We start from the raw sequence: 16,974 nt of genomic DNA, 5'->3' as shown, positions 1-16,974 counted from the left end.
AAAGCAAGGGTTGTTCTGGCTGCCACCTTGGCTGTGGGAGTCAGCTGCGGACGTTCGGCATACTGGAGGCCGATGCTGGGGAAAAGTGAAAAAAAGGTGCTTTTGAGAATAGAGTGGCCAGGAAAGCCCGCAGCCCCAAAGTCTGGGTGGCAATGCAAGTAGTTCCCAGAGGCGTTCATAAAAAGCAAGAGTTGTTCTGGCTGCCACCTTGGGTGTGGGAGCCAGGCCAGGACGTTCGGCATATTGGAGGCAGGTGCTGGGAAAAAGTGAAAAAAAGGTGCTTTTGAGGATAGGGTGGCCAGGAAAGCCCGCAGCCCCAAAGTCTGGGTGGCAATGCAAGTAGTTCCCAGAGGCGTTCATAAAAAGCAAGGGTTGTTCTGGCTGCCACCTTGGCTGTGGGAGTCAGCTGCGGACGTTCGGCATACTGGAGGCCGATGCTGGGGAAAAGTGAAAAAAAGGTGCTTTTGAGGATAGGTTGGCCAGGAAAGCCCGCAGCCCCAAAGTCTGGGTGGCAATGCAAGTAGTTCCCAGAGGCGTTCATAAAAAGCAAGAGTTGTTCTGGCTGCCACCTTGGGTGTGGGAGCCAGGCCAGGACGTTCGGCATATTGGAGGCCGGTGCTGGGAAAAAGTGAAAAAAAGGTGCTTTTGAGGATAGGGTGGCCAGGAAAGCCCGCAGCCCCAAAGTCTGGGTGGCAATGCAAGTAGTTCCCAGAGGCGTTCATAAAAAGCAAGGGTTGTTCTGGCTGCCACCTTGGCTGTGGGAGTCAGCTGCGGACGTTCGGCATATTGGAGGCCGGTGCTGGGAAAAAGTGAAAAAAAGGTGCTTTTGAGGATAGGGTGGCCAGGAAAGCCCGCAGCCCCAAAGTCTGGGTGGCAATGCAAGTAGTTCCCAGAGGCGTTCATAAAAAGCAAGGGTTGTTCTGGCTGCCACCTTGGCTGTGGGAGTCAGCTCCGGACGTTCGCCATATTGGAGGCCGGTGCTGGGAAAAAGGGAAAAAAGGTGCTTCTGGGAATAGAGTGGCCAGGAAAGCCCGCAGCCCCAAAGTCTGGGTGGCAATGCAAGTAGTTCCCAGAGGTGTTCATAAAAAGCAAGGGTTGTTCTGGCTGCCACCTTGGCTGTGGGAGTCAGCTCCGGACGTTCAGCATATTGGAGGCCGGTGCTGGGGAAAAGTGAAAAAAAGGTGCTTTTGAGGATAGAGTGGCCAGGAAAGCCCGCAGCCCCAAAGTCTGGGTGGCAATGCAAGTAGTTCCCAGAGGCGTTCATAAAAAGCAAGGGTTGTTCTGGCTGCCACCTTGGCTGTGGGAGCGAGGCCAGGACGTTCGGCATATCGGAGGCCGGTGCTGGGAAAAAGTGAAAAAAAGGTGCTTTTGAGGATAGGGTGGCCAGGAAAGCCCGCAGCCCCAAAGTCTGGGTGGCAATGCAAGTAGTTCCCAGAGGCGTTCATAAAAAGCAAGGGTTGTTCTGGCTGCCACCTTGGCTGTGGGAGCGAGGCCAGGACGTTCGGCATATTAGAGGCCGGTGCTAGGAAAAAGTGAAAAAAAGGTGCTTTTGAGGATAGGGTGGCCAGGAAAGCCCGCAGCCCCAAAGTCTGGGTGGCAATGCAAGTAGTTCCCAGAGGCGTTCATAAAAAGCAAGAGTTGTTCTGGCTGCCACCTTGGATGTGGGAGTCAGCTCCGGATGTTCGCCATATTGGAGGCCAATGCTGGGGAAAAGTGAAAAAAAGGTGCTTTTGAGGATAGGGTGGCCAGGAAAGCCCGCAGCCCCAAAGTCTGGGTGGCAATGCAAGTAGTTCCCAGAGGCGTTCATAAAAAGCAAGGGTTGTTCTGGCTGCCACCTTGGCTGTGGGAGTCAGCTCCGGACGTTCGGCATATTGGAGGCCGGTGCTGGGGAAAAGTGAAAAAAGGTGCTTCTGGGAATAGAGTGGCCAGGAAAGCCCGCAGCCCCAAAGTCTGGGTGGCAATGCAAGTAGTTCCCAGAGGTGTTCATAAAAAGCAAGGGTTGTTCTGGCTGCCACCTTGGCTGTGGGAGTCAGCTCCGGACGTTCAGCATATTGGAGGCCGGTGCTGGGGAAAAGTGAAAAAAAGGTGCTTTTGAGGATAGAGTGGCCAGGAAAGCCCACAGCCCCAAAGTCTGGGTGGCAATGCAAGTAGTTCCCAGAGGCGTTCATAAAAAGCAAGGGTTGTTCTGGCTGCCACCTTGGCTGTGGGAGTCAGCTCCGGACGTTCGGCATATAACGTCTTTAACGTCTTTATTTAAGCTCTTCAGGAGGGATTAAGCTCTTCAGGAGGGATAGGCAAGGAAGGAGAGGTGGGGGTGTGGCTCTGTACGTTAGGGAGTGTTTTGATTGTATGGAAATTGATTGCAGCAATGATAGAGTTGAGTGTTTATGGGTAAAGATGAAGGGCAAGGCTAACAAGGGAGATCTGGTGCTGGGAGTCTGCTATAGACCACCCAACCAGGATGAGGAGGTAGACGAGGCATTCTATAAGCAGCTGGCTGAAGTGTCTCGATCGCCAGCCCTTGTTCTGGTTGGGGACTTCAACCTACCGGACATCTGCTGGGAATACAACACAGCAGAGAGCAGGCAGGCTAGGAGGTTCCTTGAGTGTATGGAAGATAACTTCCTGACACAACTGGTAGGTGAGCCAACCAGGGGAGGTGCCTCTCTAGACCTGCTGCTCACAAATAGAGAGGGACTAGTGGGAGATGTGGTGGTCGGAGGCCGTCTTGGGCTTAGTGACCATGAAATGGTCAAGTTTTCAATTATTAGAGAGGTAAGAAAGGGGGCTAGCAAAACCTCAACCTTGGACTTCCGGCGGGCGGACTTCAGCCTTTTCAGATCACTGGTTGGAAAAGTCCCATGGGGGGAATCCCTGAAGGGCAAAGGTGTTCAGGAAGGCTGGATGTTTTTCAAGGAGGAAGTCTTAAAAGCCCAGGCGCGGGCCATCCCTACGCGCTGTAAAGCGAGCCGTCGGGGGAAAAGGCCGGCCTGGCTGAGCAAAGAGATAGGGTCACAGCTTAGAGAAAAAAGGAGAATTTATGACCTTTGGAAAAAGGGGCAGGCCACGCAGGAAGATTACAAAGGTATAGCAAAGTTATGTAGGGAAAAGATTAGGAAGGCCAAAGCCCAACTAGAACTCAACCTGGCTCTGGATGTTAAAAACAATAAAAAGAATTTCTACAAATATATCAATAGCAAGAAGAGATCTCGGGAGAACCTCCATCCTCTACTGGATAAGGGAGGTAACATAGTAACCAAAGATGAGGAGAAGGCTGAAGTCCTAAATGCCTTCTTTGCCTCTGTCTTTAGTAGTAGGATAGGGGGTTCCCTAAATATCCAGACCCCTGAACTAGCAGGCAGGGGCGGGGAGCAGAGTGAAGCCCCTGCAATTCAAAGGGAGGTGGTGAGGGACCTGCTCCAACACCTAGATGCAAACAAGTCTATGGGACCAGATGAGATCCACCCGAGGGTACTGAGGGAACTGGCAGAAGTGCTTGCGGAGCCACTCTCCATCATTTACCAGCAGTCCTGGCAAACTGGGGAGGTCCCGGCCGACTGGCGTCTGGCAAATGTGATGCCCATCCACAAGAAGGGCCGGAAGGATGATCCAGAGAACTACAGGCCTGTCAGTCTGACCTCGGTGCCTGGGAAGATCATGGAGCAGATCATCCTGGGTGCCATCATGCAACGCATGAGGGACACCCATGCGATCTGGCCCAGCCAGCACGGGTTCACGAGGGGCAGGTCCTGCTTGACAAACCTGATCTCCTTCTATGACAAAGTGACCCGCTTGCTGGATGAAGGAAAGGCAGTGGACGTTGTTTATCTGGACTTCAGCAAAGCCTTTGATACAGTCTCCCACAGTATCCTCCTGGAGAAACTGGCTGCCCATGGCTTGGATGGGAATACCCTCTGCTGGGTTAAAAACTGGCTGGAGGGCCGGACCCAGAGAGTGGTGGTGAATGGAGTTAAATCCAGCTGGCGTCCAGTCACGAGTGGTGTCCCGCAGGGCTCGGTACTGGGGCCAATTCTCTTCAACATCTTTATCAATGATCTGGACGAGGGGATCGAGTGCACCCTCAGTAAGTTTGCAGACGACACCAAGCTGGGTGGCAGTGTTGATCTGCTGGAGGGTAGAGAGGCTCTGCAGAGAGATCTCGACAGGCTGGATCGATGGGCCGAGACCAACGGGATGAGGTTTAACAAGGCCAAGTGCCAGGTCCTGCACTTCGGTCACAACAACCCCAGGCAGCGCTATAGGCTGGGGGCAGAGTGGCTGGAGAGCTGCCTGGCAGAAAAGGACCTGGGGGTGTTGGTCGACTGTCGGCTGAACATGAGCCGGCAGTGTGCCCAGGTGGCTAAGAAGGCCAACAGCATCCTGGCCTGTATCAAGAACAGTGTGGCAAGTAGGGACCGAGAGGTGATCGTCCCCCTGTACTCGGCACTGGTGAGACCCCACCTCGAGTACTGTGTCCAGTTTTGGGCCCCCTACCACAAGAGGGACATTGAGGTGCTGGAGCGGGTCCAGAGAAGGGCAACGAAGCTGGTGAGGGGTCTGGAGCACAAGTCTTATGAGGAGAGGCTGAGGGAGCTGGGGTTGTTCAGTCTGGGGAAGAGGAGACTGAGGGGAGACCTTATTGTTCTGTACAAATACCTGAAAGGAGGCTGTAGAGAGACGGGGGTCGGTCTCTTCTCCCAAGACACAGATGATAGGACAAGGGGTAATGGCTTCAAGTTGCGCCAGGGGAAGTTCAGGTTGGATATTAGGAAACATTTCTTTACTGAAAGGGTTATCAGGCATTGGAATGGGCTGCCCAGGGAGGTGGTGGAGTCACCATCCCTGGAGGTATTTAAGAAACGTGTAGACATGGTTCTTCAGGGCATGCTCTAGTGTCCAAGATTACTGGTTTGTGGTGGGGTGCTGTGTGGGTGGGTGATGGTTTTTGGTTTGGTTGTTGTGTTGTGTGTTCAGGTGGTGGGTGGTGGTTTTGTTTGTGGTGTTTTGTTTTGGTTTTTTTTTTTTTTTTTTTTTTTTTTTTTTTTTTTTTTTTTTACTGTTGGTTGGACTCGATGATCTCTGAGGTCCCTTCCAACCACTACGATTCTGATTCTGATTCTGATTCTGATATTGGAGTCTGATGCTAGGAAAAAGTGAAAAAAAGGTGCTTTTGAGAATAGAGTGGCCAGGAAAGCCCGCAGCCCCAAAGTCTGGGTGGCAATGCAAGTAGTTCCCAGAGGCGTTCATAAAAAGCAAGGGTTGTTCTGGCTGCCACCTTGGCTGTGGGAGTCAGCTCCGGACGTTCGGCATATTGGAGGCCGGTGCTGGGGAAAAGTGAAAAAAAGGTGCTTTTGAGGATAGGTTGGCCAGGAAAGCCCGCAGCCCCAAAGTCTGGGTGGCAATGCAAGTAGTTCCCAGAGGCGTTCATAAAAAGCAAGAGTTGTTCTGGCTGCCACCTTGGGTGTGGGAGCGAGGCCAGGACGTTTGGCATATCGGAGGCCGGTGCTGGGAAAAAGTGAAAAAAAGGTGCTTTTGAGGATAGGGTGGCCAGGAAAGCCCGCAGCCCCAAAGTCTGGGTGGCAATGCAAGTAGTTCCCAGAGGCGTTCATAAAAAGCAAGGGTTGTTCTGGCTGCCACCTTGGCTGTGGGAGCGAGGCCAGGACGTTCGGCATATTGGAGGCCGGTGCTGGGAAAAAGTGAAAAAAAGGTGCTTTTGAGGATAGGGTGGCCAGGAAAGCCCGCAGCCCCAAAGTCTGGGTGGCAATGCAAGTAGTTCCCAGAGGCGTTCATAAAAAGCAAGGGTTGTTCTGGCTGCCACCTTGGCTGTGGGAGTCAGCTCCGGACGTTCGGCATATAACGTCTTTAACGTCTTTATTTAAGCTCTTCAGGAGGGATTAAGCTCTTCAGGAGGGATAGGCAAGGAAGGAGAGGTGGGGGTGTGGCTCTGTACGTTAGGGAGTGTTTTGATTGTATGGAAATTGATTGCAGCAATGATAGAGTTGAGTGTTTATGGGTAAAGATGAAGGGCAAGGCTAACAAGGGAGATCTGGTGCTGGGAGTCTGCTATAGACCACCCAACCAGGATGAGGAGGTAGACGAGGCATTCTATAAGCAGCTGGCTGAAGTGTCTCGATCGCCAGCCCTTGTTCTGGTTGGGGACTTCAACCTACCGGACATCTGCTGGGAATACAACACAGCAGAGAGCAGGCAGGCTAGGAGGTTCCTTGAGTGTATGGAAGATAACTTCCTGACACAACTGGTAGGTGAGCCAACCAGGGGAGGTGCCTCTCTAGAGGTATTTGGGTTTCCTTTGTTTTGGTTGTGCTTTCTTTGGACGGTCGGAGGCCGTCTTGGGCTTAGTGACCATGAAATGGTCAAGTTTTCAATTATTAGAGAGGTAAGAAAGGGGGCTAGCAAAACCTCAACCTTGGACTTCCGGCGGGCGGACTTCAGCCTTTTCAGATCACTGGTTGGAAAAGTCCCATGGGGGGAATCCCTGAAGGGCAAAGGTGTTCAGGAAGGCTGGATGTTTTTCAAGGAGGAAGTCTTAAAAGCCCAGGCGCGGGCCATCCCTACGCGCTGTAAAGCGAGCCGTCGGGGGAAAAGGCCGGCCTGGCTGAGCAAAGAGATAGGGTCACAGCTTAGAGAAAAAAGGAGAATTTATGACCTTTGGAAAAAGGGGCAGGCCACGCAGGAAGATTACAAAGGTATAGCAAAGTTATGTAGGGAAAAGATTAGGAAGGCCAAAGCCCAACTAGAACTCAACCTGGCTCTGGATGTTAAAAACAATAAAAAGAATTTCTACAAATATATCAATAGCAAGAAGAGATCTCGGGAGAACCTCCATCCTCTACTGGATAAGGGAGGTAACATAGTAACCAAAGATGAGGAGAAGGCTGAAGTCCTAAATGCCTTCTTTGCCTCTGTCTTTAGTAGTAGGATAGGGGGTTCCCTAAATATCCAGACCCCTGAACTAGCAGGCAGGGGCGGGGAGCAGAGTGAAGCCCCTGCAATTCAAAGGGAGGTGGTGAGGGACCTGCTCCAACACCTAGATGCAAACAAGTCTATGGGACCAGATGAGATCCACCCGAGGGTACTGAGGGAACTGGCAGAAGTGCTTGCGGAGCCACTCTCCATCATTTACCAGCAGTCCTGGCAAACTGGGGAGGTCCCGGCCGACTGGCGTCTGGCAAATGTGATGCCCATCCACAAGAAGGGCCGGAAGGATGATCCAGAGAACTACAGGCCTGTCAGTCTGACCTCGGTGCCTGGGAAGATCATGGAGCAGATCATCCTGGGTGCCATCATGCAACGCATGAGGGACACCCATGCGATCTGGCCCAGCCAGCACGGGTTCACGAGGGGCAGGTCCTGCTTGACAAACCTGATCTCCTTCTATGACAAAGTGACCCGCTTGCTGGATGAAGGAAAGGCAGTGGACGTTGTTTATCTGGACTTCAGCAAAGCCTTTGATACAGTCTCCCACAGTATCCTCCTGGAGAAACTGGCTGCCCATGGCTTGGATGGGAATACCCTCTGCTGGGTTAAAAACTGGCTGGAGGGCCGGACCCAGAGAGTGGTGGTGAATGGAGTTAAATCCAGCTGGCGTCCAGTCACGAGTGGTGTCCCGCAGGGCTCGGTACTGGGGCCAATTCTCTTCAACATCTTTATCAATGATCTGGACGAGGGGATCGAGTGCACCCTCAGTAAGTTTGCAGACGACACCAAGCTGGGTGGCAGTGTTGATCTGCTGGAGGGTAGAGAGGCTCTGCAGAGAGATCTCGACAGGCTGGATCGATGGGCCGAGACCAACGGGATGAGGTTTAACAAGGCCAAGTGCCAGGTCCTGCACTTCGGTCACAACAACCCCAGGCAGCGCTATAGGCTGGGGGCAGAGTGGCTGGAGAGCTGCCTGGCAGAAAAGGACCTGGGGGTGTTGGTCGACTGTCGGCTGAACATGAGCCGGCAGTGTGCCCAGGTGGCTAAGAAGGCCAACAGCATCCTGGCCTGTATCAAGAACAGTGTGGCAAGTAGGGACCGAGAGGTGATCGTCCCCCTGTACTCGGCACTGGTGAGACCCCACCTCGAGTACTGTGTCCAGTTTTGGGCCCCCTACCACAAGAGGGACATTGAGGTGCTGGAGCGGGTCCAGAGAAGGGCAACGAAGCTGGTGAGGGGTCTGGAGCACAAGTCTTATGAGGAGAGGCTGAGGGAGCTGGGGTTGTTCAGTCTGGGGAAGAGGAGACTGAGGGGAGACCTTATTGTTCTGTACAAATACCTGAAAGGAGGCTGTAGAGAGACGGGGGTCGGTCTCTTCTCCCAAGACACAGATGATAGGACAAGGGGTAATGGCTTCAAGTTGCGCCAGGGGAAGTTCAGGTTGGATATTAGGAAACATTTCTTTACTGAAAGGGTTATCAGGCATTGGAATGGGCTGCCCAGGGAGGTGGTGGAGTCACCATCCCTGGAGGTATTTAAGAAACGTGTAGACATGGTTCTTCAGGGCATGCTCTAGTGTCCAAGATTACTGGTTTGTGGTGGGGTGCTGTGTGGGTGGGTGATGGTTTTTGGTTTGGTTGTTGTGTTGTGTGTTCAGGTGGTGGGTGGTGGTTTTGTTTGTGGTGTTTTGTTTTGGTTTTTTTTTTTTTCTTTTTTTTTTTTTTACTGTTGGTTGGACTCGATGATCTCTGAGGTCCCTTCCAACCACTACGATTCTGATTCTGATTCTGATTCTGATTGTGGGTGTTTTGGTGGTTATCTGAACTTTCTCTTCAGTGCAGAAAGCACCTACGGAATCACTTGGGACCACAAACCTGACATGTGAGGGGAGCCCATGTTCTCAGCAACTAACCATACACCCATAGTGGAGCCAACATACTAACTCCTCATAGGTGTACGCTTGGTCACTATCCCAAACTATGAAATGCAGAGAGCCCTAACATAAGGCACTTTCAGCATGCACAGCCATTGCCTTTTTCCTTTGTTCAGCTAGGCCTGCTATAGAGTTGCACCCTTTGATCCAGTGGCTCTCCAGGGATTCCCAAAAGACTCCTCCCTTCAGCAACTGGCTAAAGCACCGAGATTTTGGTGCAGTGACCACCCCTCTGACAGTCTGTCCATTTTGATTCCTCCCAGATGAAGCCAAGAGATGGACCAGAACCAGGAAACCACACTCTGCTGTCAGGATTTGTCCTCTCTGGGTTAGCCAAACACTCAGAACTGCAGCACTTGCTGTTCTTCACGTTCTGCTTCATTTACACCATCACCATCATCGGGAACCTTCTCATCTTCATGGTCACAGTGCACCCCTCCCTCTGCATGCCTATGTATTTCTTCCTCCGGGTCCTGTCCTTCCTGGATATTTCCACAGCATCGATCGTTGTTCCCAAGATGCTGGTAAACTTTCTGTCAGAGGACAGGAGCATTTCCTACATGGGCTGTGCCACACAGCTCTACTGTGTGATTTTTTTAGGAGCCACTGAATGTTACATTTTGGCAGCCATGGCCTATGACCGTTACGTGGCCATATGCAACCCCCTTAGATATGCAATCATCATGAACAGCAGAGTTTGTCTTTCCTTGGTTCTGTTGTCATGCTGCAGTGGTAATGTTGTGTCCGTGGTGCAGACAGCTTGGGTGTTTGCATTGCCCTTTTGTGGGCCCAGGAAGATTAACTACTTCTTCTGTGATATTCCCCCCCTCATTATGCTCTCCTGCACTGACACCTCTTCATACGAAAAGCAGATCGTTATAGCCACAGCACTGGTCATCTTTACACCATTTTGTCTCATTCTGGTATCCTATGCCTGCATCATCTCCAGCATCCTGAAGATTTCCTCTGCAGAGGGCAGACACAAGACCTTCTCCACCTGTTCCTCACACCTTAGTGTTGTAACACTGTATTATGCAAGTGGGACCTTGATTTATTTACGGCCAAAATCCAGTCATTCACAAGACACCAAGAAAGTCCTAGCTCTCATGTACACAGCCATAATTCCCACATTAAACCCCCTGATTTACAGTCTGAGAAATAAGGAAGTGAAAGGAGTACTAATCAAAATTATAGCTGAGCTGAGGAAGATATAAACTTATTCTGCTTGAAAAGAATCATTCTTCTGTTCTATATACTTGTATTTTTTTGTTTCTTTTATGCTTGACTTTTATTAAACACCCTCATAACTTTGAGCACTTGGAAAATGAATGTATCTCAAACTCCACTTGGAGACTTCGTGCTTCTTCTGTCCAGTATGAGTATATGTGAATCTTACTCCTTCAATATTCATGATATACCACCTTACACTGTCTGATGGAAAATGAGGTTTCAGTCTTCGTTTCCAATAAAAAGAATATAACATACAGTACAGTCACTGTAGCAGAGACTGCAATGTCTTGGACAGGCATCTTGTCACCTGGGCCATAGTGTTAATTTGTATCTTGCATCTCTCTGTTACTATTTCTTTATGCCACACATAAAATTTTTTGAGATGTGCCTGAGAGCTTCATTCAAGCAGTCACAGATAAATGACTGGACCTTGGAGTCATCTATTTTCTGTCATTTGGAAGGGGGGAGGAAATCATCTCTAGCTTTGTCTGAAAGAGTAGGAAACTGAAGACAGTCTTCTACATGATCAAGGTTCGTAAGTGCCTGTATGAAAGTGTGACATCTGCCTGTATGTGCCTTTTTATCTGGTATTGCAGAGAATCTGGTTCAGATTTCCTAAGGTTCATCTGTCTCATGTTTTAGCTTAGCACATGGGCATCTTCCTTCTATCTCAGCAGCCTCCAGAGACCAAGACTCATCATTTAGTCTTCCAAGAATGAGTCGGAGAAAACACGCCATTTGGTAAATTTGCTTAAAAAGAAAAATGATCATAATGAGTAAGAAAAACCTCTCATGGGAGCTGTCTTCACTTGAGTGAAGTGTCTTGAGTTTTGCCTGTTGTGTTTTAGGGACAAATATTTAAGACAAGCATAAGTGCAGTTGTATGAGCTGCCTTCTCTTGTAATCCACATGGTGCAACCACCTTATCATGATGGACTCTGTCCGTCATCTCCAGTGCCAACCTTATTCCAGGACATCCTGAGGACTGAAAAGCTACAGAAAATCACAGAGTCACAGAATGATATGGGGTTGGAAGGATATGGGGGTCATCTAGTCCAAGACCCCTGCCAAAGCAGGTCCACCCAGAGCAGGTTGCACAGGAATGTGTCCAGGTGCATTTTTAATGTCTCCAGAGATGGAGACTCCACCACCTCCCTGGGCAGCCTGTTCCAAGGCTCTGCCACCCTCAAAGCAAAGAAGTTCCTCATCATGTTTAGATGGAACTTCTTGTGTTCAAGTTTGTGTCCATTGCCTCTTTTCCTGTCACTGGGCACCACTGAAGAAAGACTGGCCCCATCCTCTTGACAACCACCCTTTAAGTATTTATAGGCGTTGATCAGATCCCACCTCAGTCTTCTCTTCTCCAGACTAAAAAGCCCCAAGTCCCTCAGCCTTTCCTCATAAGAGGGATGTTCTAGGCCCCTAATCATCTTTGTAGGCCTCTGCTGTACCCTCTTCAGCGGTTCCCTGTCCTTCTTGAACTGGGGAGCCCAGAACTGGACACAGTACTCCAGATGGGGCAAAATGCAGTTATTAAAACAACGATTAGACATTTGAAGCAGAGAGAGGGGTAGTCATGACCTTATTTAAGTAGTACTGCAAGAAAGGTGAGTTCTCAACGTTTTGAGGCGGGATGTGATTGAAACCTGTAGTGCCCCTACTGCTATGGTATAGTGTATAGGTGGGAGACGGGTATGAATTTCTGTAGGCATCCTGCTAAAGCTGAGCTGCAGTGCAGAAAAGACAGAAAAATTAATTTTAAGTGTATATTTTTACTTTTAGTAAAGGGGGAACTTAAGAGATAATTTACCCACTTCTCTGCTAGTAAGTTTAAATGCAGTTTGTTTTGTTTATTTGTTTTCTTCAGCACTTGTCATTAATGTACCTCAGTAAAGGATACGTTACTGCAGGAGCCTTATTTCCTAGGAAATGCTGGTTATGGACTATTCAGAAGGATAAACAGGATGTTCCAAGTCTCCACAGGAGATGAAAAATTAGGCACCCTCCTGATAGGACCTAGCTGTATTTTACTGAATGAAAGCATAACTCTCTGCATAAGAATGCAGCACCAGAGAGCCTCAATTAGCTGTTCCAATGCACTCCTATATTTAAGAATAAGAGATTGAATTTCAGTAAGTCTCTGGATGCATCTAAGAGTAATTAGGTTTATTATCACTCCCTTTTTGAGACTTTGATTTTTTCATTGTCTTTCTAAAATGTAGGCGCTACTTCTAGGTGTTTGAGCCCAATACCTCTGAGAAAATTGAACACTCCAACCTATCATGACAGAGATGGGGGTGGAGGATGGAGGAAGAATAAATATGGGCTTGTTCTGGATCTTTTCTTTTGTTTGGTTTGGGGCTTTTTTTGTGTTTTTATCTTGTTGCTCATTTTACATTTCACAGGGGAGGGGAGAAGGTGTCTTCTGCTACTGTTGAGCCATTCAGATTACATAAGTGTATGTGGAAACTGATGCCCTGAATATTTGTCAGCATTTTAGCAGAGAGGCAACAGAACTGTCAGAATGGAACATATGAGTCTCTAAGAGTTTTACCAAAACCATTAACTAAACTCTAAATGTGATTTGTCCTTTGACTGCAGAAGGAGCTAAAATGACAACTTGGGAAATAGGCAACTAGTAGTTATATGTAGATGGCAGGCAGTGAAGAACTCCTCTTCGCTATCTCTAGTGTTTAATTACCCACACATAGGCATAAAGTCCAATTTCAGAGCCCCAGACATATCCTATCTGACTACTAGCAGACAATTCAGGAAGTTTTGGGTCACACTTATGTCCAGTGCATATCAACCAGCTCCATGCAATGTGTGACCCTATGGCATCTTAAGTAGCACCAGCTGTGTTTGGGTACTTGGAGATGCCACCTCAAGAAACTCACTGGAGTCTAGAGAGAATTTTAACTCATTACATGCATACAGTTTGGGTAACTGAATTGTTACTGAAATTAGGACAGTTCCAGCTATCTGGCTGAACCTTTAAAGGTGTTTCACGTAGGTGTCTGTATGCCTGGTTGTTACCCCATGATGTTCAAAGGAAGTCTTGTAAATAAAGTCAGCAGAGTTATCATGATGCTGGTAGATATGATATAGTACATAATGGAAGCCTCCCTCTCCTGTAGCTGATTCTCCTTGAATGTTAGAAAAGGGCACTCCAGGACTGAAAACACCCTTTAAAGCCATACATATGATGTTATTTACAAATCCATTAAAACCCTACTTAGAAATTCTCAAAAAACTTTCATAGAATCATAGAATGGTTTGGGTTGAAAGGGACCTTAAAGATCATCGAGTTCCAACATGCCATGGGCTTCCACTAGACCATCTAACCCTCTTCCCCTAGACCATCCAACCTGGTCTTGAACACCTCCAGGGATGGGGCATCCACAACTACTATAATCTAAAATTATCCTTTTTCAGTTTGAAACTGTTACCCCTCCTCCTATTGCTACACTCCATGCTAGACTCCCTCCCCATCTTTCCTGCAGGCTCCCTTGAAGTACTGCAAGGCTGCTATAGGGTCTCCCTGGAGCCTTCTCTTCTCCAGGCTGAACAACCCCAACTCTCTCGGCCTGTCCTCATAGGAGACTTGCTCCAGCCCTCTGATCATCTTCATTGCCCTTCTCTGGACTCGTTCCAACAGGACAGGCTGTGTTCTTTACACCTTCACTTTCCATTCTGCACTCTTAAAGAGGCAAACTCTGCCTCTGTCTTCTCCACACCCTCCATTAGGCAGGAGAGGAAGTAGTGCAATCTGCAGTTAGACTTCTTCAGGCTGAAGAAACCCTGCTCCCTTAGTGTCTCCTGGGACAAGACTGCTCTTGCTAGAGTGCTCTTGCACCCTAATTATCTTGCTGTCCTTCAAGTGGACTTGCTCAAGTATTCCAATATACTTCCTATACATACAAGAAAGATACTGTGCATATGGGCACACAATATCCAGTTGTGTTTAGTTCATCTCAACAATTCACCTCATTCTTCTCACCAATATCATCTGCATGTATATGAAAAGCTGAATTCAGCCCCAGTGTAACTAGTTCATGGGTGTAGTGACAGCTGACCTAGTGTCAGCTCAGATATTCTAGGATACAGTCTCACCTGTAGCTGTTATTGTAGAAGGACACAGCTCTCCTATATGCTGAGTGGACACACTGGATATCACTGGATAAGTGTATGTGGAAAATTATAATGAGCTGTGTGAGTGTACAAATGAAGCAGCATCCAGTCTCCAGCTACATTCTTTGAAGATCTAGTCAATACAGACAAAAGAGTAGTGGGTAAGATTCAGCTGAAACATCAGAGTAGGAGCGTGCCTGAACATAAGCACTTAGTGTCTCTGAGGTGCCCCAGCAAAACCCACCGAGTCTTTACCTGCCTTTCCAAAAGGGTCTGAGGTTGTAGCTCCTGTGTCATATCTGCCATCCCCATGCAGATATCTTGAATAATTGACAACATTTCTCTAATGGCAATAGACAGGATATGTTAGGACATCTAAAAGTAGTACTAGACATATATGCTTGGGCAGCTGAATCAAACTGTATGATACCGCTTAAAATAAAATGGAGAAACTAATATGCCCATGAGGATACAGCACGCAAATCACGGTTGTTGCATTCATGAGACCTTGCTACTGATGTTAATTCTTTCACATCAACTGTTTATTCATTTTCAGATGAGAATTTTACATCAGTTCAGAATGAGCCCTTTTATACTTCATATGTTTATTTTATGCACTCACCTACACAGTGATAAAGTAAAAAGGCTTACAAAATAAATCACCTAATTCACAGAGTATTAAACTAGACGACAGACTTCTGGTGAGTTGAATACCTTTTTAAGATGCAGATGCATGCATGTATAGACGAGTGGTCTAAACCATGACTTGCATTTTAGTCCAGCCAAAACAGGAGACAAAATTTTCACTTCAAACTTCAATGTTAAGTGTTTTAATCCCTACAAAGTACAGATATATCAAGCATTTGAGAAAACACATTGACAATTCTAAATCTTAACCTTTATTCTTTAAGAAAATTGTTATTATGGCCAGTTCCACATCCTTATTCCTTAGTGTGTATATGACTGGATTCAGGAATGGTGTAATTACTGAATAAAAAACAGCCACCACTTTCTTGATATCGGAGTCATATTTCACTGCAGGCCGGACATACATAAAGATAAAAGTCCCAAAATAGATGGTGACTACAGAGAGATGTGAGGCACAGGTAGAAAATGTCTTTTTGCATGCAGCCCCTGATGTTACCTTCAGGATGCTCATGATGATTTGGAGGTACGAAGTCATGATGAAAAGGCCAGAGGACAATATAATGACAGAGCTGAAAGTATAACCCACAATTTGTATCCTGTACTTGTCACTGCATGAAAGTTGGAACAGCTGATCGGCATCACAGGAGAAATGGTTAATTCTGTTAGTGCAGAAGGAATTCCTGGAGAAGAAGGCAGAAGGAAAAATAGGGCAGATGAATCCTGACAACCAACAGATCATGGCTAAGTTATGGCAGGTCTTCAGGTTCATGATAGTGGAGTAATGTAATGGTTTACAGATGGCCAGGTAGGGGTCATATGCCATGACTGTAAGGAGGAACAGTTCAGCGGCACCAAAAGAGAAGAAGTAATACTGAGCAATGCAGCTTGAAGCAGAGATGGTATGTTTCTCCATCAAGAAGTTGGCTAACCTTTTAGGTACTGTGACTGTTGTGTACCAGGTTTCTACTAATGAGAGGTTGCTAATGAAGAACTACATAGCTCTGTGAAGACGTGAATCAACTAAAACAATGATGAGAATAAGAACATTGCCCACAAGTGAGAGGAGATAAATGATAAGAAATAATGTGAAAAGCACTATCTGTAGATTTGGACAGCTAGTGAATCTCAGAAAGATGAACTCAGTGACTACTGTCCAATTTTCCTTTTCCATGGGAATGCCTAGAGAAAAACTGAAAAATAAATAACAAGAGTAAACAGAGGCAGGTTTGCACTCAATGTCCTGTCCACATCTAGCTGGATCTGTTACAAAAATCGGTGTTAGGTATGCCTGTTTCTGAAGTTCCTTGAGCAAATGAACATTTCTGAATGTTCTTCTTGGGTCTTACATCCCAAACAGCAATTACATATTTAATTTCACTCTTTCATTCCATTTTAAAAATTAAAACTTTCCATTTACCTTCAGTGCATAACAAAAATGTATGGAAAAGTAACTGTGGCTTGAAATTTACATGAGTATTTGGTTTCATTGACATATATTTCAGACTCAGGCTCATGTGAAAAGAATGTTTGTGATCCAGAATCCGGACTGAAATTTAGGCCCCAAGGCAAGCTTTTATCTGTTATCTTCAGATACTTGTGATGACAACAAGCACCAGTGATCTAGTCATTGCATTTCCTTATGATCATTACACAGAGATACAGATCTGCAGAGGAAGATTCAAGCCTAACAATCCTAGATTTCTTTTCTAGGATGAAGAAAATCACTCTTTGGAGTTTATTTCTCCCAGGAATATGGATTATTAATTGAGACCTAAAAAGCAATTAGACAAGTAGGTTTAGTTTAGAGTAATCCCAACATTTACCAAGGCTAATCTCATTAAAATTGTTCTTCTCTTTTGAAGTAAAAATATCCATTGTAGTTCAATATTAATGAAATCAAACTATACAATATAATGGATAGAACAGTAAGATAAGAAGTGTCTTACAAAGTTACTCACCTTTATTAGCACAATTGTGATCCAGGAAACTGTAATATGTAATCCTTTAGTGTAAGAGTTATTCAACAAAATGCTGGTTTTGTGAATGTATGTATGTGTGTTTTCACACCCGGAGGAGGGTAATGATTAGACTTT

General features: G+C 47.1%; 1 protein-coding gene and 1 pseudogene across 2 annotated transcripts; one reads left to right on the top strand and one right to left on the bottom strand.

Annotated features, from left to right (window-relative positions):
• The first annotated feature begins 7,052 nt into the window (after positions 1–7,052).
• On the top strand, positions 7,053–10,086 carry LOC141477708 (olfactory receptor 10A7-like). Of its 2 annotated transcripts, XM_074166961.1 has the most exons (2): positions 7,053–7,062; positions 9,164–10,086. In XM_074166961.1, exons 1-2 carry the CDS (start codon positions 7,053–7,055, stop codon positions 10,084–10,086), a joined length of 933 nt encoding a protein of 310 aa, XP_074023062.1. The 2 variants fall into 2 exon arrangements, with proteins under 2 accessions (XP_074023062.1, XP_074023061.1); XM_074166960.1 differs by lacking the exon at positions 7,053–7,062 and having other exon boundaries at positions 9,136–10,086.
• A 2,094-nt stretch (positions 10,087–12,180) lies between these two features.
• Positions 12,181–16,052, bottom strand: LOC141477709 (olfactory receptor 6N1-like; annotated as a pseudogene).
• Positions 16,053–16,974: the final 922 nt, after the last annotated feature.

Source organism: Numenius arquata, unplaced genomic scaffold, assembly GCF_964106895.1.
Source record: "Numenius arquata unplaced genomic scaffold, bNumArq3.hap1.1 HAP1_SCAFFOLD_400, whole genome shotgun sequence".
Classification (NCBI taxonomy): domain Eukaryota; kingdom Metazoa; phylum Chordata; class Aves; order Charadriiformes; family Scolopacidae; genus Numenius; species Numenius arquata.
Note: the sequence above shows the minus strand (reverse complement) of the source record. Positions and strands in the feature narration are given on the sequence as shown.

What these genes read in the sequence shown, in the direction of transcription:
- LOC141477708 (XM_074166960.1), top strand. Translation starts at nt 9,136, where the DNA reads ATGAAGCCAAGAGATGGACCAGAACCAGGAAACCACACTCTGCTGTCA.